We start from the raw sequence: 22,331 nt of genomic DNA, 5'->3' as shown, positions 1-22,331 counted from the left end.
AGAATGCACATCCCGCAGCGTCTGCAGGAACTCAACAATCAATCAATCTTTATCGGTAAAGCCCAAAATCGGCAGGTCCATTTGTCAATGCTGGAGTGATTTAGATCGCGTGTCTCATGTTGTCGGTGAGACGGGAACTCACGTTGACCACGGACTCTTTGGTCTGATCCATGTCTGAGATGACGCCGTCGGTGATCATCAGCAGCACGGAGTACTGGGAGCCGTCGGTCACCTCTGCGGCGCACCTGAGATCAGGAGACACGGGAAGACGACAGGTGAGCGCCGACCGAAGCCGCGTTCTCGTTATAGTCACTGATGCACGACAGGTCACACAGATCCATTTGAGCCGCTCAACCCAGGGTGGCGTCTCCTTTAATCCCAGGATCAATGCGTCTCATGACTTCCCTGCTTCGGCATCCTGCTGTGAGCGGCTGCGGTCGATGTCAGGCTGAACACAGTGTTTATAAACGGAAGCTTTTCCCGTCCTCTGAATCGTTCCAAGCTGTGGATTTATGAATTCGTCAGCTTCACACTCGCACTCTTTCCTCCTGTGCACTTCAGCTGCTGCACAGCAGTTTTCCTCGTCCGGACAAATGGCCTCCCATCTCCAAATCGTACCTGATTGTGTTCCCCGCTGCGCCACGCATGCAACCGATCGGCCAGGTGGCATTTATACGAGTTTTTAAATGGAACGTAGTTCATGCTCTGCAGGTAAGTGTGCTTCCATCAGACTCTCTGCAGGTTCTGCTGTGTGTGGCTTTACAGGAAAAGAAGTGATGAAGAGTCCTCCTCTTCACAGGCCTCTCACTGAAATGTCTGTATTAAACAATGTTTTTGTATCTGTGTGCATCATTTGCACAAATGCTAGCATCCCAGCAGGTAGGAAGAACCCTGCTGGTCAACTCGGCGTCTGATTGGCTGGCACTCTGGCCTGAGGATGAGAGCAGGCAAATGTCTCTCCCTCTCTCTCACCCCCCCTCTCTCTCTTTGCCTCCCTTCCTGTCTGCTGATTCCTCTCTGTCATCCATCGCTGGTGTTGTCTCTGTGGACGTTTATGCAGAATAATGGGCCGCTGTAACGACAGGTGGAACAAATGATGCGGTTTCCTGTCAGACTGCATTCACCTGAGTTCTCCTTCAGGAGCCGCTGCCTACATGCCACCTCCATCGCTGGTGGAGAGGAGATCTACAACTGTTTACAAATAGAAATATGTCTGAATAACACCGGGATCATTTCTCAATAATCATGAGTCACTTGAAGTGTGTGTGGTGGTGATGTACTCTGAGTGAGCCTGGATCTCTCTCTGTGTAATACCTGTGCAGGTGTGAGGGCGAGCTACAGACTACAAACATAGCGACGGCCTCACACCTGATCTTTCTGTCCCAAACGGTCCGGACAAACCAGACTGAAAACACAACATCATCGGCCGAGGTAACGACATCTTCCCCACCCAATACAAAATGATAGATTTATTCTCTTTAGCCAACAAAAAATATTTCTACCAGCCCACCCATTTAAAACCTGCCAGCTCCGATTCCACCCAGTTTAAATCTGTGAAAACATTTTCCATGAAAAAATAAATAAATTGATCTTTCAGGAAAATCCATCAAATAGTTTTTGTGTAATCCTGTGAAGACAGAAAAAAATTAATCTAACTTTTCACTTAACCTCTTTATATATATATATATCATTGCTTCTCCTCTTCATCACTACTCTAAACCTCCCACATGGAAGGCAGTGAAGGAGAGGTGGATGAAGAGGAGGATGAGGAGCTGTAACAGGAAGCAGGGAGAGCAGATGGGAGCGAACAAGAAATGAAGGACAATAAGGATGTGGAGGAGGAAGAGGTGTAGAGGTGTGTGTTCAAAAACAAAACGAAGAGGAGAAGGAGAGAGGGAACGGTCGAGTGAAATAAAAGATGAGGAAGAGCAAGGACGGGCGGCGAGGGAAGACGGTTGCATGTTCCCTCTCTGAATGGATGGGGGTTTGAAGCTCTTTAGCCCCCCAGCTCTGCTGCTCTCCATTTGATTATGCAACCACAATCACACTTAACTGGGACAGGATATCGTCGCTTCGTACGGAGGCTAAAAACACAACGGCAGCCAAAACCCATTAAAAACTCTGAAACCAAAAAGTTTTATTGGTGAAGTTTAATTTGATTTTCAGAATAGCCTGTAGGTTAACGCGGCATCCTGCAGGGTTCAGCAGGAGGACGGGGCGTGGGGGGAGGGGGGGGGGGTATTAACTTATTCATGCTGTTCGAACCGATCGCATTGTGGCTTCATGGCTGTTGGTAAAATAATAAACACAAAATGATGAACTGCATGTGTGAAAAGGTGTTCCTAAAGAGTAACTGAGAAAGAGAGAAGTCATGAATTCAGATGTACGATGTGGTTGTTCCTCGAGACGGGATCTGAGCCTCAGGCAGCGAAACCGCTGGGGCTCTGTGATGAAGCGAGGTTAAGATGCAGCCTGTCATTAATCTTTAAGGTGCGTCTGCCTTCCTAACAACCCTGGAACTGACTCTGACTGAAAGCCTCCTGCTGGAGGCAACATCGTTTGTGATGATCTGCCCCACCGGGGGTCAATGAGGGGGCATCTGCTGCTCAGATTCTGTTGTGTTATTGTTCTCAGAGCTTCTAGGCTCTAATATCGCAACTTATTCATCACAATTGTGTGTGTGTGTGTGTGTTTCTGATTCTCTCACCGAGCCACCTGGTTGATGACGGGAGCAAAGTTGGTCGGGCCGTAGAGCTGAACAGTTCTCAGGGTCTGGAAGTAAGCCTCCAGAACGCCATCGATGCCCACGCAGTTTGGGCTTTCCAGTTTTGAGTTCTGCCAGAGAAGAAACACACAATAAGAAATCAGCTGATTGATATTGTTCCACTAGAATATCAATCAGCTTCCTGTCTGGTGTTGTGAATGTTCCAAACGGGAATCAAGGCCCTTATTAGGTTCCGTTGTATTCATATGGCCACAATATTTTCTGTGCAGTATAATTTAGGCGCGAAGATAATAAAACTTCAAATTCGATGAACCCTAGATTCCCCAATATGTCCCAAGCAGCTTCCCGAACAATGGCTTCATAATTAGAGTCGCCTTAGCATGACGCTGCGCTGGGATTTGTCACGCCGAGGTGAACTTTAATTGGGGACGCCGTTCACACAAAGAGGAACAATGTTCCACAAAGTAATAGTAATGACACTAGACAAGCCAGATGCCACCGCTGACTTCTGACAGGGGGGGGGGGGGGGGCTGGAGCATCATGGGATCTGACAAATCCGATTAAAAAGGACAGTTCCAGGTCAGAGGAAAGAAGTTCCTCCGACCTACTGAAAGACCTTAGGTGTGTCTCGGAGGTATTTACTGCTGTGTAAAATGATCTGGTCATATTATCTTCTTAAAGAAAGTCCAATCCACTAATCTTATGCCGCAGCCCGGGAGAGACCCACATATAAGACTCTCCTTTTTATGGCCTTCTCCCGCCCACTTTTCTCCTCATTTCCTCTCCAGCATCCAGGGAGACAGTTTTTAATTCAAGGATGCGTTGTTTGTTTCCTCTTGGTCCCTCGCTCTTTGCCATTGTTGCTAATCCAAGCATCATCAAAATGTCGGCGTCTGCCAGCTCCCTATTATTTCTCCATCCCTTCCACAACATCAAACAGACGTACTTCACAATATCCTCTTCCTCCCACCTCTGTTATTCCTCTCCTCCAGTCTTTCACTTCACAAAGCTACTCCATGCTTCACCAAACGTGTTTCGCTGTAGTCTCTTACCAGTGGGAAGGCGTGGGAGATCTTTCCATCCGGGGGGAGTTTAGCTCCAAAGCCGTATGCTGGGAAGAGTTTGTCGCTGTCGTAGTCCTGGATGATCTCCCCAACGGCCTTCAGCGCCATGGCGTAAGTGTTCATCTGGTACGGGCTCATGTAGTGCAGCGAGGTGGGCTGAGAAGGGTTCCCTGAGACGGAAACGCCCGCCACACCCACACCCGACACCAAACACACAAACACACAAACACACAGGATTATCAGTCAAGAACTCCAGAGAGATGCAAACGTATAAATATTATATGTGAAATATAAATGTCGCAGAAAGATAACATTTTAATTGAACTATAAACTCGCCGGCATGCAGAGTCGTATAACGCTGTCCTACCGTTGGACGCCGTGAAGTCTATGGCCACCGTGAAATTGAGTTGTGTCCTGGTGGGAGACGGCGTGCATCAGTCATATTATTTTATGATTGTGAGGCTGTGTGACAGTAGACACACACATATATATATATATATAGCAAAACTTTACGATACCATCTATAGCAGTTTACGAACTTGACTGAAATCAATCCTGAAACTCGTTTTTAACAGTTAAGATGAGGAGCTCCGCCATCTGGCGTTAAAACGACCCCCCAGTATAAACCGTTAATGCCCTGGAGGCGTCAGAGGAGGCGTTCTTACCCTCCTCTGATGAAGTCGACAAACGTGTGTTCTGACTCCACTTTGAACGACAGCAGCGTCACCTTGAAGAGGAGTGTGCAAGAGAAGGGTGATAGAGCCAACCAGCCATTCACCCGTGCTGAGCTCTACCCCCGCTGTGACTCATGAGCAGGAATGTGAGTGTGTGTGTGGGGGGGGGGGGGGGGGGGGGGGGGGTCTTACCGTCCCCGAATTGACGTATTTCTTCTTCTTGCCTTTCTTTTTCGGATTTAAAACCTTGAACAACAGACAAGAGATGATGATGATGAATTGATTTTTAAACAAGTCATTCAGATAATTTCTGAGGTCCTGTGGGTGGATGTAAAGAAATGTTTGTCCTCAGATGATGAACTTTATGATATAAGATATAAAGAATATTAGTTCAATGAGTAATACTGTGTGTATGAAAGCGCTGAAATAGATCAAATGCTTTTCAATCGCTTCCTGTTTGATATTTTACCTCGTAGACGTTGAACTGGCTTTGACCTCTGGATAGTTCTCGGTAGCTGGTGGTGAACTCGCCAATGAAGTCATGACTGGAAGAAATATTGATTTAGACATCACGCTGCAGCATCGTGCATTCCTATTTACTGTGATTTACTGTCTGATCGACCACAGTCCTTTCATTCTGGTAATATTAATGATCAGCTATCAATCCAACAAGATGACGCAATTCCTAATAAAACAGGATTTTTATTTTGCTGCAGCTGATCTGAATGAAAAGAAAAAGATTCAACACATTTTCACCTCAACGTGAAGAAAGAAAAATCCCCTCCAGTCTCTTCACTCTGGTAAATATCAACTCCCTCCTTGAACTGGGTTCATCGCTGCATCTCAATATACCAACACCTGAAGCTGTGTGTGACTCGAACAGCGCCTCGGCGCTGCTGGCATTTAAAAGGGAATCCTCCAGGAGCAAACAGTGAGTTCATCTCCCAACGGGCAAAAACAACAAGGGGGGGTGTGTTGGGGGGGGGGGTTATGTAAGGAAATAAGTTCAAAATTATGATGATATCTCCACATGTTCAAACGCCTCCTCCTCTATTACACATATTGTGTGTATTTTTACGTGTTATATGTTACAATACATATGAAATTACATGCATTATTACATGTGCTATTACACTTGTTACTACATGCATTTCAATTTGTGACATTTGTGAAACTTTCTTGTGAGTACCTGATAGTTAGAGCTTTTATCGTTTATTAAATGATTATTAAGATATATTTTCTTCATGTTCTAAAATATTCCGTTTTGTGACGTTGTCCTGTGAGTTCGTGGCGTTTTTGGTTGCATGTCTACATTTGACTGAACACTAAAGCGAGTACAAACTGGATCCGGATGTTTGCGTTCGCATTTTATTTTGAAGCCATCGTGACACATCTAAAGTTAAAATCCAACTTATCTAAAAATGGCTCGTTTTAAAAATAGAACTTCTTTGTCAGGACAAACTACAGGTAAACAGCGCTTGAACACTGAGAGATATTTTATTGACTTTGCTCCTGTCTTTATATTGCGGTGTCGGAATTTCAAAATATGAGGTCTTTGCCATTTATAAAAATAGCACAAAGATTTGAAATCAATCCAAACTAAAATTTCTGGAAAGCAGTAACAGAAGGCCAGCCAAACTGAAAACAGGCGCAAGGTTTCCAATTAAGCCACAAGCTTAAAGAGTATCTGGCGGTAACCCTCATGGAGGAGGAGGAGATGTGCCAGGATGGCGGTCAGCACTCAGAAACCCACTCAGCTGCAACGTTTCACCTGCAAGCGGCTTGGGATTTATCACCCAACACTGCGCCGGAAGGCCGAAGCCCTCCGTCTGGCCGGGGTGTGACTTTTGGGTCATTCAATCTCGAGCTGAAAAAGGAAAGAAGCAAAAGAAAAAAGAGAAAACGTACCTCCCGTCTCGGTCCCAGTCATAAACATCTACCTTGACTGTCCTGAATGAAGGTGAGCGGAGGGAAGGAGGTAACGGCAGGAGACAGAAGGGGAAAAGGGGAAAAGTTCACTTTTGAAATAATAAAATATCAAACAGGATAATCCACGTTTGAAAGCACAAAGCAGTTAAAAAATGATGCATGTTTCACTTTATCTCACAATGCTCCCATTAGGGGTGGGGGTGGGGGGAGGGCTGTTGCTGCATTGTCTCCATGCTGGTCTCAATAACACCAGCACTGGCCCGAGAGGGACAACATGGCCGACTGCTGGCATTATTCTGACCGTCACAGAGCCCAACCTCTTCTTTGTCACACATCTTTGGGTGTGTTTTCAGAGAGCTAATGGAAACAGATGGGACGGACGGAACGGACCAGCACCACTGGAAACGGCTGTGGGAGCCGTGGGCGCCATTCAGGCAAGGCAGGACAAATGTGGACGGACACGATGAGGAAGAAAGAAGAAAGTTGAAAAGCATCGTGCTGTACCTGATGGCCTGGTTGATTGTCACATCGTTATCACGTCAAAATCTTTGACTCTTTAATGCCCTCCAGTGGATTCAATGACATCGAGACGAAAAACGAATGGAGGTAAATTGCTATTGATGTCATGGCATTTAAAACGCATGTAGACAGAGTATAAATTAACTTTATCATATAAAAGTATAAAAAACAGGGAAATAAGTGAAACCAGGTTAAAACGACGTGAAATGGATCGGGTGTTAGCGTCTGACCTCTGACCTCCCTCCCCTCACCTGTCGTAGTCTCCGTTACAGAGCGCTCGGACCGGGATGGTCAACGGCTGCCAGACGGGGTTCAAGTTGTTCTTGATCACTTCCGTCTTGTGGCAGATGGTGAACCTGGAAACAGAGACGCCGCCAGCCGGGGAGGACATTACGAAAGGCGCGGTGGGACAGATATCTGCGACACACCTGCAGCATCAGAAAGGACTGGAAGCTTTCACGCCTCACCTGTCAGAATAATTTGCCTCATCATTACCTCCACCAAGGAGGTTCTTTTTTTTGACGTTTGGCGTTTATTATATTTTTAGCAGGATTCTGGATGGATCTTGATTTGAACAAATCTGAAGACGCATCTTGGTCTAACTTAGATCCCATGAAATTTTGAGAGTGATCTGGAAACCCGTCTGGATACAAAACAAAACAAAAAATCTGGATTTTACCATTTAGTTACAGTGGAGGGTTTTGTCTTCTGGATCTGATCCAGAATGAGGTCAGGAAAAAATATTACATTTTAACATTAAAACCCATTTATGGATTAAAAAACGAGTTCAACTCTGGTTCACTTTTACTTTTCATGGTTGGTGTATAACGATACCAAGAACAATCTAGAACCTTTCACTGATCCAGATCACCATGTGGACGGTGTAAAGGTGGGGAAGGGGAACGAGCTGCTTGGAGGAGGTCTGTGCTCTCTGAGTGATGTTCTTGTTCTGATTCTGGCTTGAAACAATCCGATCCACAAACTTTATGACAGCAGATGTTTCTTTTTTTAAACTACAAATCAATCTGATGATCGCAAAATCTGAACAGGAGACAATTATAGTAACTGTTCGGTACCAGCCGTGCATATTTAAGTCTTTTGGTTACCATGACAACTCAGCAGTGCAGGTATTTTCCTTGATTAAAAGGTCAAAGCGTGAATGGCTATTCTGGTATCTCACTCTGTTTCCTCCCATGCCGCAGTAATAAGACCTGAATCAATATGGACGACCTGTTAGTCACTGTTAATTACATGCATCCCAACAATAAAACTGATTACAATCAGTCCGCCCAGGAGGGACTCTGCACACCTTTTTATTCTCAGATTGCGAATGACAAAAACACACTTACGTCCCGTCCTCGTTGCTCCGGTAGAAGACAAGGAAAGGGTCAGACTTCCCAAAGAAATCCTTTTTGTCCAGCTTGTTGGCGCAGAGCTGCATGGTAGCGATGTCCTGAGAGAAACAAAGACAGTTCACTTCAGATAATCGTTTCACCGCGTGGCGCCTCAGGTGACCGACATAAACGCCAGTTCAAGAACGGCTCAAGCTGCAACGTCTATGTGTGGAAAATGTTCAAGAAAAGCTCCAGTTAAATCCAGAATGTATATATAATCAGTTATTTGCATGTATTTTAATCCATTTTGCTTTTCAGTGAAGAAGAGGATGCAGGTTCTTATAGGTTGTCACGGCTCATCGTTAATCATAGAACGTTGCATAAAACTAAAACAAAGCCAATCTGGAGAAAAGGCTCACGATCCAGAACTGAGACGTGAATATTTGTACTGCGAAGCCCTCGGGACTCCTCACTATATCACCTTCATCATCATCATCATCCTCTTTATACTGGATGGCCTGTGGTTTGAATTGAACCCTCCTCACATCCATATGCTTGATGTGCTATGAGGAAGGTGGGATTCAATTCTGTTTGCTGTTCAGCATCAGTATTCAGAACATTTCCCAGCATGCATGGACTTACATCCATGTAAAAACTGCATGCCAGACGCGTGCGCGGGCGCTCTGTCTGATTGGAACGTCTAATTATCTACCCAGTGTGCCAAGAAAGGAGAAAGACCGGATTAATTATTCATGCCTGTCTCTCATCACTTCCACTTGACGCAGAAGACAAAATTATTCTTCCTAAGTTTGTGCAGCCATTTAAATTAAGGTTAAAAAAGGAAATGTGTGTGTCTGTGTACACCTTGAGATTTACAGTGATCTGATACCAACCCGACAGTTACTGAGTTCCTCAGCTGTGAAGATGATAGTTCCACACTTCTTCCCAGGAATCCCACTGATGGAGAGAAAGAGAGAGAGAGAAGCTAAGGAAAAATGGAGGGCTAGAAAATCAATAAAGATTCAGTTCCACTAGAAAGGTCTACAAGAGAGTGGTGAGGCCAGCCATGATGGACGGCTTACAGACAGGCAATAAGAGGGACAGTGAAGGTCAGACGTTTTGGAGACAAGGTCAGAGAGGCCAGACTTTGATGGTTTGGACATGTCCAGAGGAGAGACAGGGACTATATCGGTAGAAGGATGCTGAGGATGGAACTGCCAGGGAACAGGGCTAGAGGTCAACCCAGGAGAAGATACATGGACGTAGCGAGGGAGGACATGAGAGGGGCTGGTGTTGGGGAGGACGATGCAAAGGACAGGGTGAAGTGGAGAAGGTTGGTTTGCTGTGGCGAAAGCCAAAAGTACTATAGTAGTAGTAGTAGTAGTAGTAGCGTTTGTCTGCCTGACTCTGTCTCCCAACGAGCCCGGTGTAATAAATTAATCAGCTGCTTCCTTGCAGCCTCTTTAGCACGCCTTGCGAGCTAATTCCAATACTCACAGACCCCCCCCCCCCCATCTGGTATTCCATTAAACCTTCCCATCTCTCCCGCTGCAGGTCAAACTAAAAAAGTAGCTTGTAGCAGTTATTGGCTAACACTTAGCCACTAACTGCTACAGGAAAAAAATCAACACTTGAAAGCTGTTTATTTTGGGCTCAGCTACTTCTGTGATTTTTCAAGCGTAACTTCAGTACACAGCTAAAACCTGTCATCATCAAGGAAGGCTTAACCCCGCCCCAATCCGTGATGGGTGATTTCCCATGATGCTCTACAGGTCATCATAAAAAGTTAAAATCATCCCTCTCATTCATAAACACTTCAGTTTTACTGGCGGCATCCAGATACTGTCTGGCTCATCCTTGCAAAAACTAAAGCAAAAGTTTTCAGGTTTCAGGGCTTTCGGAAAGAAAGTCCGAACTTCAGGAAAACCGAGAGTTTACCGAGTTAAGTTTCAGTTCGTTCCGGATCAAGACACCCTATTTTGTGCCAAATGAAAGGCTAATGTCGCTAATCCGTACCTCATGGTTACATTCTGAGGACTTGTTGATCTCATTAGATGCTCGTAAGACAGACGGCCAAATAAAACTGTCTGGATCACATCTGGGATCTCCAGGATTATTTACTGCGCAGAGGCGCAAACAGACGCAGCCGAGATAGACGAGTGAATAAAGCTGTCCGGGACACATCTGCATTTACGAGGATAATATACGCCGCTGAAGAGCATCCAGCAGTCGGACAGGTGAGGAGACGAGAACCAGCAGGAAGATAAAGAGGATCTTTTTCTGCAAATCGTGGAATGAGACTTTAGCCCCTCCCACAGAGAATTCTGTCCAGTAAAATATTACCAGTAGGAATAATAGGATGACTTCCACCGTAGAGACGCGCTGCCGATCTTTTCTCCAATCATAGCTTTGTTCCCGCCTCCTAACTTCTCTCAGGGGAGATCGGAACCCTCGTTCAAGTGATGTATTACGGAACCATCTCGGTAATTGTGGCGCAATTGGATCTGGATTATAAAACAAGGGCCAGGGTCATTTCTCAAAGGGACACTTGGTTAAGTGCAATTGTAAAACATCTCACATCCAGAGTTTCGATTTAATGTCTGAGGATCTCACGCTTTGACTTTAAAACGTTCTCAACATCTCCAAAAGACAGATCCAATCCGGTCACCATTTTGTGCATCGGCACCGATCCAAGCCCGCTGGCATCTCTTTAGGCTGCTTCTGCCTAACAGTCCGGAATATCTCGGGATCAGTTTGTGAGGGAATTACAAGTTAATGGGAAGGAATTGAAAGTTTTCAAGTGGAGTGAAAACGAGGGTTTAAACCTTTTTCGTCCACATGAACATCCCCTGTGGCTGGAAATCACAATCTACTTCACAACACGACTCGGCAATTGGTTCCATCCACTCCAGGCCGCGCCGCCGCCACCGCCGCCGGTCGGCTGCCTGATGCTGCAGCGTGATTAAAACGCCGGTTGAAATTTAAGGATGTTTCCATAAACATCCGTCACACACCCACCCACACACAACAACACAAAACACACACACTCAACTCCACTAAGCTGGAGGCAACTGCAGATGATGAGTCTGCGCACACACACACGATTTATTCCCTTTTGGAGGTCGTTTCCTGTAACCTTGAGGCGTGGTTCGACCACAGGCGGTCTGTTTGGTGAACACAGTCACGTCACCCCACCTGCGAACCTCCAACACTCCAAATGAGACTCATCCCGGCACTCTCTTGCTCTCAGCCTGGTTTTAATCAATCTCTGGTGACCGTGCTACTTTCACGACAAACGGTAACAGTGATGTACGAGCGTCTGCAGGCCGCCAACGCTCCGGGAATGACTTTTGCATAATTAGGAAGGGGGGGGATAGGGATGCATGCTGGAGAGCGTTCAGTCATTTAATTCCTCTGTCCTGTTCCTGCAGCAGCACAAGCTAAAAGCTGCAGCTAAACTTAACAGCAGCAGGGAGGAAATCGATCCAGCGAGGATGAGGACAGTGTGTGTGTGTGTGTGGCAGGAGTTTTCCCACACACTTCTGATCCATCCACACACACCGCTACCTGATCTGTGTCCCAATCCCACACACGTTATACCAGTTTATACAATAAGACAAACAAAATTACCAAAAGACCTCCGTTTTGTTTTTGTTTTTTAAATACATAATTAGGGTCTAGAGATGAATTACCATGAAGGGTCCCCAAACTTTTTTCCTGTGAGGGCCACGTAACTGTTCCCTTCTCTGATGGAGGGCCGGGGTCAGTTTGTACAGGACAAGTGTGACGATGGCAGGGGTGCCTAAACATTTATTGTAAAAAAATAAATAAACATTTATTATTTTCCAGACAGCCACACATAAACAAATAACCCTTTCTTCACTTAAAAAAAAGTCAGTAAATAAATAATAAGACTATTAATAAAATAAATAAGAACCAAATAACCCTTTCCGGGTTTGTCACAGAAAACATGTATCTGGTATTCTTCAGAGGGCCGGGCCAAATGTGGAGGCGGGCCGTAGTTTGGGGACCCCTGGTCATGAGGCTTCATCTCACCATCACTACTTCTTACCATAAACTACACACAGTGACATGAATCGAGTGAACTAGAAACACACACTCAAACTGGCAGACACATTAACCCATGAACCAAAATCCAGTGTCACACAGGCACACACCCAAAATCAGTCTCTCTCAAGCTTTATCACAAAGCGCAGAGGCGAAGAACGACTGGAGAGCGCCGTCTGAAGCCGGCTGGCTCAATCAGCTGATCCGATACAGCTGCCGAGGACCAAACAACAAACCTCAAATTCTTGTAAAAAAATATCCGTATGCTGCATGCCTTGGTTTCGAACACGGGACCTTCTGTCTGGGAGTCATGTGTGCTTCACACTACACCACCGAGACCTCTATGTTACCCTATCAAACATTAGGATAAATAGAGAGTAACATTGTTGACTTTAGGCCAGAGGCACTGGTTTTGAATCCAGTATGACGTCAGAGACACATCCGCTCCACATCATGAAATAGCACAGCATAGTACAACGTAACACGCTGTGGTCTGAAATATCAACTTATTATTTGACGGGTAGGACTTTGTTAATGCCTCAGGTTTCCTCGCCCGCACGGTGGTGTGGTTGGTAGCAATACTGGCGTTCACTGTGTCCGGAGGTGCTGGGATCGAGTCCCGCTGTGGGAGTGGGGTGGAGCAGGGGTAGCAGGGTGGGCCTAGGGCCTTACCTGGGCGGAGTGAACTGGACCACTGGTCCACTCCACTCTGCCCAGGTGTGCCCTAGGTCTACTCTGCTGCCCCTGCTCCATCTCATTCCCGTAGTGGGATTTGAAACCAGGGCCTTTTGAACAATTCAACAATGCTGCCAACTATGCCACCGTGTTGGTGAGGAAAACCCCCAACTGTATTACAATTACAACAAGCTGATCAATCAGAGATTGCAGACCCTCGCCTCCAAGTGCCCTATCTCGCAATGTTAAAGAATCCTCCCATCACGCCATTCGTGTCCCTCTCTCTTAAAGTGACACTCCCATGTTACAGCACAGGCACAATTCCAGATGTAAAAAAAAATTCTAGAATCTGGATCCAGACCCAGATCAATGCCATTCTCGGAGAGGAGCGAGCCACGGACAGAACCTTGCTTGTGTAAAAATTTCAAGTCGATTGGGTTACTAGTTTTTGAGTTATGCGCGCGGACAGACAAACAAACGGACCCAATTGCAATACCCTCGCCTCCCCTTCGGCGAGGGTAAAAACGTTTGATCCTTCCAGGAAGCATGTGCTGGACCGTAGTTTGGGGACCCCTTTATTGACATTTAGCATCAAGGAAGCTCGTTCGGCATCAAACCCCACCCAGAACCCGAGGCCGTGTTGGTGAGAAGGAAACCGGTTTCTCACGGGACAGGACAGACGATCCCATGTAGCCCACCCGAGAGCTTTTTAATGACACATTCTCTACACTGGAACAAACAGGTGTCATTAGAATCTGAACTTTGCTCTATATAAGACAATACTTTTAACCATATGCAAATCAAATTCATCATGAGAGCATATATTATACCTTTATTTTAATCAGGCTAATCCCAGTGAGATTTAAAAAGGTCTTTTCAGTGGAAAGCAGGAATTACAATAAATATTAATGGTGAATACTCATTTGTTCACAGCAGAATGAGGCCAAAGTGAAATGATTGGAAAACTGCTGCCATGCAGAGAGGATTGAGAAAGGCTTGGTAATTAGACCCAGACTGTCAGACATCATCATCATCAGGAGAGAGACCTGTTTAAACCATCATCTAAAATAATAAGAAGTGATTTCCTGGTCTGAAAAGTGCAGACACTTCACTTTTTTTTAAGGGTATTCACTTCAAATCAGAGTAAAAGTTGATTCCAGCGTGTGTGTGTGAAACAGGACGGAAAAGAATCCGCTGGAGAAACACCAGGAATGTTAGGAGCGGTCCAATCAAGGCTGTTGAGACAGGATGAAAAACACAGGTGTGGTGGTTGAAGCCACGATAAAGACAAGCGCCTTCACAGCATCCAGCAACAAGAGCGCCTTCCAAGCGGTTCAAACCCAGACAGGTCGTCCCAAGCAAACACAAAACCAAAAAGCCAGGAAGCAAACAAGCCGTGACAGAATTCCCAGAAGAAGAAAGCATGGACTCGCAGACGCAGGGGCATGTTTGTGCACACGTATGAGTGCACATATTAACATGCATGCAGCAAGTACAGGAATCTGCTCTGTAGAACTCCGAATCGGAGGAGGGTGATGTTCCTTTGATTACAAGGAAGGTAATAGATGAGCGTGACATCCTGCGATCCTCTCCGCCCTCATTCATTGGCCGACGGGGCGACTGACAGCGTGAGCGTCTCATTCACTTCCACAGCTCTGATGAAAGGATGCTCTCAGACAGAGTGGAGGATGGAGGGAGGATGGAGGAGCGATGGGAAGCGGTCCGCAGCTGGGAATATAGGCAGCGGGGACGTGAGTCACGTTGACGATAAGTGGGAAGTACAGAAAGGAATTGAAGTGGAAAAGGGTCGGCTGGCGTACAATAAGACGCAAAAATTGCGTTTGTGGCAGCCGTGTTCAGAGAAAATACCAATAATTGGAACATCACTTCTGAGGTTTGGTTTTCTTGACAAGGTCAGTTCAATATCATCAGACCTCGCCGGCCATCCAATCACGTTCCTCTGAGCTTTGCCACCTGGAGGACTGAAACTGATTGGCCCGTGGGTGCATCGACCGAGGGGGTTATGTTTTCACCCAAGTCTGTTCTTCGTTGGTTGGTTGGTTGTCAGCAGGATTAGGATCAATCTATCAGACGGATTCCTATGAAGGTTTGGCTTGTGGTAATTTAAACGTTGGAGTGGATAAAGAGAGAATTCAGGACTTTTTTCCTTTTTACAACATTCCCATTTCGTAGACAGGAACCCTCTTATGCATTTTGCTTAAACTTGGTAGATGGGTGGAGGGGATCTTCCTTGTACGTTGCTAGAGAGGTTGTCCTTTTTAATTATTCCTAAAGGTCAAATCCAAATCATTACAGAACACAATGGGAATGAAATGGGTTTAGCTAGCCCATTGCACACCAGGCTTAAGTCAGCGTTCCGATCATCCTCCATTTCAGCTCATAGAAAGGACAGCAAGCGATGGACGGTAGGACAAAAAGCGTGTCGTCTCGGCAACGACAGAACAGGAGACTTTCTTCACCGTCACGAACAGGCGCGCGTGTCGCTTCACACGGTTTTTACGTTGTTGTGTGGGCGTCCAGGTAGCCGGTACGCAAAGATAAAAAGAGGAGAGGGACGGGATTAAAGTGGGTTATATCAGCACTTCCTCCTTCCATCCAATTAAAGGCTGCACTTGACACAGACGTCTCTCCCCTGTCGCTTCTGTTCCACTGCTCTCTCTGATAATAATTAGATAACGAGCAGCCCGGCTGAAAAAGTCTATTTTTTCCTCTGTGTGTGTGTGTGTGTGTGTGTGTGTTTGTCCTTTCTTTACTGTGAACGAAGAGCAAAGTTTCGCCTTGACAATGAAACCTTCACGGATCCAAAACGTTAACAGCGACAACAACAGTTTTTGCTTCTTCGTCTAATGATTGGAAACTTTAACCCGACTTTAGCACTAGTGCGTTTTGTCTTCGACTAATTGGAGTTATTAAAGATGCAAGTTGTACTCTCGCTAGGTTCTGTCAGGTTGTGTCCTTCGTGCAGGTGATAACACGAATGATCGTTGATCGCTGATTTCTGACTTCTTATCCCGCTGCTTTACTTCACTCAAACATGAGTGGGTTGGATTTTTTTTAAGCGTGGAATTTAAATAGATTCTTAAATGCTTTCAGGTTTGTGGAGAGCCACGTTTGCCTTCATATTGCCGCTCTCCATCTCGCCTGGCCGGCGGTTTGCAGCGAGGGCGGCCATTGTTCTGGTTACGTGACGAGTGAGTCAGATCCAGGCGTCTCAGGGACGAGTGAGTCCTTTATCAGGCTGAGTGGTTGGACCAAATTGTGCCTCATTGATGAAGTTTGACGGGTCTTCAAAAGTAACTTAGCAACATCCTGAAGGACAGGAGAGTCCGTGTTCAAGCTCTAACGGGACTCTTGTTTTAAGGTGTGGCGGTGCAGCATTGGTGGAGGTTCGCTCTGGCTGAGGAAGAAACTCTTTTAAAATGGTCGCGTCCTCCAAACATGTGCGGGGGATGAAGGATAAAACATCACTAGCATCCTCTTTCAGTACAAGGAGGACGACTCATTATGGACGCTGGCGCTTCCCGCTACGCGTCTACCCTCCTGTGGAACGTGTTGAAAATTTCACGCAGGATGGGACGAGGGCTTTGATTGGCGGCGAGGGGCCATCGTGGCTAATTCTTTTAACTCCGCTGCTTCCGCGGATTATTGAAGTTTTAGAGCAGAAGACATCCGGAAAGGAATGAAAGAATTTTGCCATTGTTCCATTCCTGCGAGTTTCCATTTTCACGCCTGTGTGCCCTACATATAATTGATGGAAAAGAATGTTTGCAGGAAACCAGGTCAGCCGGGCTCCATTAATATGCAAGTAGATTGAGCTTCCACGCAGTAGCCGTCAACTGGATTATACTGGTTATACTGGCAGCCTTTACTGTCCTTTATATTTCAGTTTCAGTCAGAAAAAGTTTCAATCATAACAGCCGATACTTTGAAATTTTATTTGCCATATAAAAACGCCATAAATGCCAAGCTATCTAACCAGGAAGGAATAGCTAATAAAGTTAGTATAGGACGGTGAGGCGAATGGTTGGTTCTAGTCTCAAACGAAACCCTTAAAGGCACCGACACGTCTTTCAAAGCTTTATTGTCAAGCTCGACGTTTCGGCCCCGTAAGCAGACGCCCCCTCTACATTCAAGAGTCTGGAAACCTTAAAATTAAGGCTAATTTAGGCTAATCTTATGCTGCTGTAAATCTACATCTAATGCCGATTGTTGATTAGCCGCTGACAGCTCGGTATCTAGGATCCGTATGGAGTCTAATTGGCTTTACAGTTTTCAATTAAATGGAAATAATTTGAACATTATGACATTTCGAGATGACATTTCGAGTCTAGATAATTCTAACACAGTGGTACAAAATGCAATCCCTGGCAACGGGGCAATCGCCTCGGGATTGTCTCGTATGATGGACAGCGACAGCGTCCTATCTAGGTTAGAGACAGAGCCCAGCTAGCAGCTATTAGGTTAGCTTTAATAATAGATGACCAGCAGGCCTGAGGCTGGGCAGCGAGGCGGAGCTGTAAAACACAAAGGGGAACATGCTCATCAGTGGGCGGTGCAATCCCTGCCTCCCTAATTACCCTCACTGCACTGAAGGAAATGGCTAATTTTGAATTCCTGCAAGGATCAAAAGTGAGGTGGGGAAAAAGGGGAAAGGAGGTGTAATTCATACCCCGATGTGGGAGAGAATCAAAGACATCCATCCGACTATCTACTCATTTTAAAACAGATTCAATAAAGAATGGAAAGCTTTGAGGTCGTCGTCCAATGACGCAGCGTTCTCGCTGATATTCAAACCGTTTAATAAATAATTATTCGGTGTAAGAGGTAAGTGGAGGGTTGTGAGAGGTGCCGGCCTGGAGCGGCTGGATGGATGAGAGGAAATAGAAATCAATCCCTTGGGGACGCTCTGACCTCATTTTGCTGCCGCTGTGAAGAAGAAGAGGGGCGATGGACAGAGTGACAGATGTGGATATAACCGTAGCAGGAGGAATTGAAATGACGGCGGCCCCTTAAGATTTCTCTTTTCAAATATGCATGATGGATTTAATGTTCAACTGCTTGAACAACAAGCACGAAAAGAAATCTAGATTTATATGCTTCATATGAAAGAAATCCAAAAGAGAAAAGTTCTGCCACACCTCAGTGAATGTGTGTGTGTGTGCGCTGAAAGTGGAGAAACACTGCGGTGAACCTGGACAACAAGTCAGGCTCTGAAAAGCGAGGCGGAAGCATCTTGATTGGATCCCGAGGCGAAGTCGGAACCCGATCCCTCTCTGAACTAATGACATTAACCCCCCCCCCCCCCAAAAAAAAATACCAATATGCTTCCTGTCATTTTCGGGAGGTCTTCACGCTGATGCATGTTCTTATTTCACTGACGCATGTGGGTAGCTGGGACGTCAATCACACGGCCCTAACCCTCGATCAATACCGGCTCCAGCTCAGAGGGAAACATTCGTCTACGGGAGATTTGAGCTTCATTCTTTTACACCAGGAAGACAAAGAGACATCCATCTTCCTGCAGACTAATCATGAATGACATGAAATGCATGAATATTTGATATCTAACAGGCGTGCGGTCTGCATTGTCAGGGATGAACGCCGGATCGTTTTCTCCAAACTGGAGAAGTTATGTCAGGAAGCAGTATCGTTCCTCTGCTTGAATCCTGCAGAATCCACTGTTTGATGATGAGAATGAATTCCACAAATATCAACGACAAGCCATTTCTGGTCGCTGTGTGATCTTGGTCAGAGACAAGAAATGCTGCTTCCAGCTCATCTCTTCATCACAGGAAGACATCAGAGTCGAAAACCGGCCAAAGAGATGAAACCATCTAGTGTGAAGAGATAAAAGAGCTCAGATTCAAGGGCCAGGAATCATTTGTTCTGGCGTAGGTAAAGGAGAAAGAACAGCAGGAGAGGGCGAGAGAGAGAGAGAGAGAGAGTTTGAAGCAAAGACGAAAAATGACTTTGCTTGGCAGGGAAGACGCTTGCAGACCTTCCAGCCACTCTCCTTGTTCTCTGAAGAAGTAAATTTTGTTCATCCCCTGAAACTTTCTTTGGTCCATTTGCAAATTGTCCTCGTCATTACTCACCACTTTGCTCCTGCTTGTTTTCCCCCCCGTACTTCTCTGATGAACAATCCCGCTCAGCGTCTCAAGCACTTTTCAAGCAATGAGCTCAAAGTGCTTTTGAAGGTCAGGCAATTCAGAGGAATATTAGGGACACTTAAAGGAAAAATAAAATCACTTTTCACTCATATTTTGGTGGTTTCAGGTCATTACCAACACAAAAACCGCTAAATTAAACCATGCAGTCAATCCTGCGTAGTTTGAGGAGCTCTGTAATCAAGTACTGAAAAATGTCTGGCAGCATTCTTCCCTGTTGTGACATCACAATAAGTCACCTCGCCGGTTACCATGGTAGCGTGCAGCTGCGCGTGCCCGCTATGCATTTTCGGTTACATTTTCAGAGGCGTTTCTGACAGAGCTGTTTGAGACAGAAAAGAGGGACGCTGTCCTGGAACATCTGTTTGCATCTGTCACAGCTATTTCACGTAAGTGTTTGGGAACTGTGTTAACTTTTGGAAAAAAGGGTAGAATATGGGACCTTTAAAACAATAGAACGTGTGGATCTACATCCATGCAATGCTCGTGGATACTGACCGCAGGGAGACCTTGGGAAAGACCCCGAACACGCAACAATCCATCCTGGAATACGGCAACCTCCGCCGAGACTTGATCGGGTGTTGATGGATGGATGACAGGTATGCCTGCCTTAACAGCAGCGTCTGTCACAAACAATCCTTTCGATCCTTGCACCCTGATTTTACCTTTTACAGCAAAACATTTTTCGTTCCTGCAAATTCCAACCAGAGACACAAAGATGCAGCAGCGATAAGAGGGAACATTCAGCCTCAGTGGCACCAGTGAGCGAGCCTAAATAAAATATGGTGGTCCCTCCTGCAGGGTAAATGCTGCTATAAATAACCCAAAGCCAGCGCTAAACTCCCCAACAAAAACCCTGAAGACGCCTCAAGACCTGTCCCATTACTGATGCCTGCACGGGCCTGGGAGACGATGGGATGGCTGGGATCCTACGGCAGCTCCAGCAAATTATTTAATTAGACAAAGATGAAAAAAAGTACGATTTTTATGCAAGTCTGCATTCTATGCAGAAAAAAGTGCCTTCAGTGGGGAGAATGGCAGGAACAGATGCACCAAAGAACAGCTCCAGTGACACGGAAAAGTGCTGAGCGTGACAAACATTCTCTGCAGACGATTTGTTGTTCTTAAGCGTCTCCTCTTATTAGCTGTGGGAGCTACGGCCAGGCGCGATTTTTCATCTGTGCTTATTTTCAATTGCTGCGCCTCCCATTCTCTGTAGTTTTACGCCGCCGTGTCGGAACTACAGATGCTAATATCAGACCGGCTCGTCCCAGATGCAAACATCTCACCTCAATCACCGTGGATTCAACACCAGCGGTCGTTTCATCAAGATCCATCGAGGAATCTTTCCGTAATTTGTGCTAAACGCAATGTGTACCCCCCATTTTTCGAAAAAATCATGACAGTATACTGAGTCTGGAATCAGAATTGATTTGCAGTTCTTTCCAGTCAGATCAGCTCCAGAAGTGGAGATACCGGAGAGCAAGAAGCGGACGCTTCCATCCAAACTGAGGAGTCTCCTTCTCTTCTGATCCCAATCTAATTAAGGGGATTAACCCCAGTGGTCAGTGATGGGATGGAGACGACGCTCATCGGGAGGGGGATAAGAATGATTGGAGTAAGGGAACCTGCCGGGGCATAATTCACCGGAATCTTAATCTTATCAGCTAACGGGAACTCACAATGTGGAACGTAATTACGATAATTTATGAGGCAGGCACAATGCTGCTCCTGATCTGTAGTGGAAGACGGGAAGGCGAAGCGGCAATAAAGAATCCCTGCCTGCAGTGAACATCCCAGATCCCCGGAGTCTGACTGTTGAAGAGATTCCTGAATGGTTTCAGTCCAATCGGCATCGCTCAAGGTTTAACCACAATGTGCAGGAAAGAGCGGAAGAGCAGAGTAAACTGAAAAACGTTCCGCTGCTGCCGGTGAAAACATGAAGCCTGTGTTTCATTAAGATGGAGTGGGGTGGGTGGGTGGGAGGGGGGTAGGGGATAGCAACCCAGACCCCACCCTCCAGCTCGTACATCTCACTAACGCACCTCGACAGCTTGTTCCTGCTGCAAATTGATGTTTGAAGGGTTTCATTTATTTTGGGAGCACGCCTCTATTCATTTAATTATGCATGTAAGAAATAAATAAGGGAGCGATTCATTTTGGCACCGTGACCTGTGAATGGCCTCAGTGATTAGGGGGGGGGATACAAACGGGAACGTTTTTTCACCACACCATAATGGAAAAATGGTGCTGATTTATGAATGGGTGGGAAAGAGGAGTCCATCAAAAGGTATTATGGGATGGAAATCAGTATTTTCACTCTCGGTTGTCAAATACAGTACAGCTTTTAGTGTCTACGTGTGATGCTGGATTCTGTTATTGTGTCATTTCAGGATACCTTTATTTTGAAAGTCTAACATTCCTGCATGTGAAGAAAAGATGCTACCGGTGATTGTTTCTGCAAATTTAATGAAGTTTAACCTCGGATTGTGAAAAATCTAGGAATAATATGGGAATCTGGGAATAATGGGCAATCCGGAGAAGGTCCATGGCAACCTCCTCTCTATGCAGGTGACCGTCAGGTGCAGACTAGAGAGAAACTTTTCAGGTACGTCTCAGATAAAAATCAGGGGTTTTCCTCGGGATGGGAAGAGCTGATGTTAAACACTGGGTGGGTCAGAAACGGGAGTGAACTGTCAAACCAAAAGGGAGCAGCTGGCAAGAGGCGGGAATGATCAAAGCGCTGGGCCGGCGCCAGTTTGTTGTACAGTGGCATGCTGGGTGCTAAAACATCAAGCAGCATCTACATATGGCTTTTAAATACTTAATCACACCAACTGCTGGATATATAAATACTGAAGAGCAATAAAACGAAGACATGCATGTGCAATAATGACTATATTTAATCACGCAGTGATATCTGTGAGGCTGTAACGCATTAAAATCATAGAGTCGACGGTTACATTATGCTAAACGCTGTAATAATAAAGCAATGATGAAGCAGCCACCGACGGAGGAGCAGCGAGACGCGCATTTGTGTATTTATTTTTTGAGGCGACAAAGTTAATTGCATTTGTAAAGAAATAAAAGTGGGAAAGAAAAGAAGCAACGCTAAAAAAAAACATTTCAGTAGCAAAGAAAAAAAAAAAAAAAGA

At 45.7% G+C, this 22,331-nt stretch overlaps 1 protein-coding gene across 1 annotated transcript in view; it reads right to left on the bottom strand.

The window, feature by feature from the left end:
- The window catches only part of cpne9 (copine family member IX), a 50,143-nt gene that overhangs the window by 2,608 nt on the left and 25,204 nt on the right, over nt 1-22,331 (bottom strand). The window contains exons 7-17 of the mRNA XM_068742514.1: nt 9,139-9,202; nt 8,261-8,364; nt 7,163-7,267; nt 6,372-6,413; nt 4,933-5,008; nt 4,656-4,709; nt 4,455-4,516; nt 4,157-4,203; nt 3,778-3,959; nt 2,708-2,835; nt 143-245 (exon numbers count right to left, since the gene is read on the bottom strand). Of these exons, the coding sequence (XP_068598615.1) occupies nt 143-245; nt 2,708-2,835; nt 3,778-3,959; nt 4,157-4,203; nt 4,455-4,516; nt 4,656-4,709; nt 4,933-5,008; nt 6,372-6,413; nt 7,163-7,267; nt 8,261-8,364; nt 9,139-9,202 (967 nt within the window). The remainder of the gene's footprint in view (nt 1-142; nt 246-2,707; nt 2,836-3,777; nt 3,960-4,156; nt 4,204-4,454; nt 4,517-4,655; nt 4,710-4,932; nt 5,009-6,371; nt 6,414-7,162; nt 7,268-8,260; nt 8,365-9,138; nt 9,203-22,331) is intronic.

This window comes from Brachionichthys hirsutus, chromosome 8 (genome assembly GCF_040956055.1).
Source record: "Brachionichthys hirsutus isolate HB-005 chromosome 8, CSIRO-AGI_Bhir_v1, whole genome shotgun sequence".
Lineage (NCBI taxonomy): Eukaryota > Metazoa > Chordata > Actinopteri > Lophiiformes > Brachionichthyidae > Brachionichthys > Brachionichthys hirsutus.
Note: the sequence above shows the minus strand (reverse complement) of the source record. Positions and strands in the feature narration are given on the sequence as shown.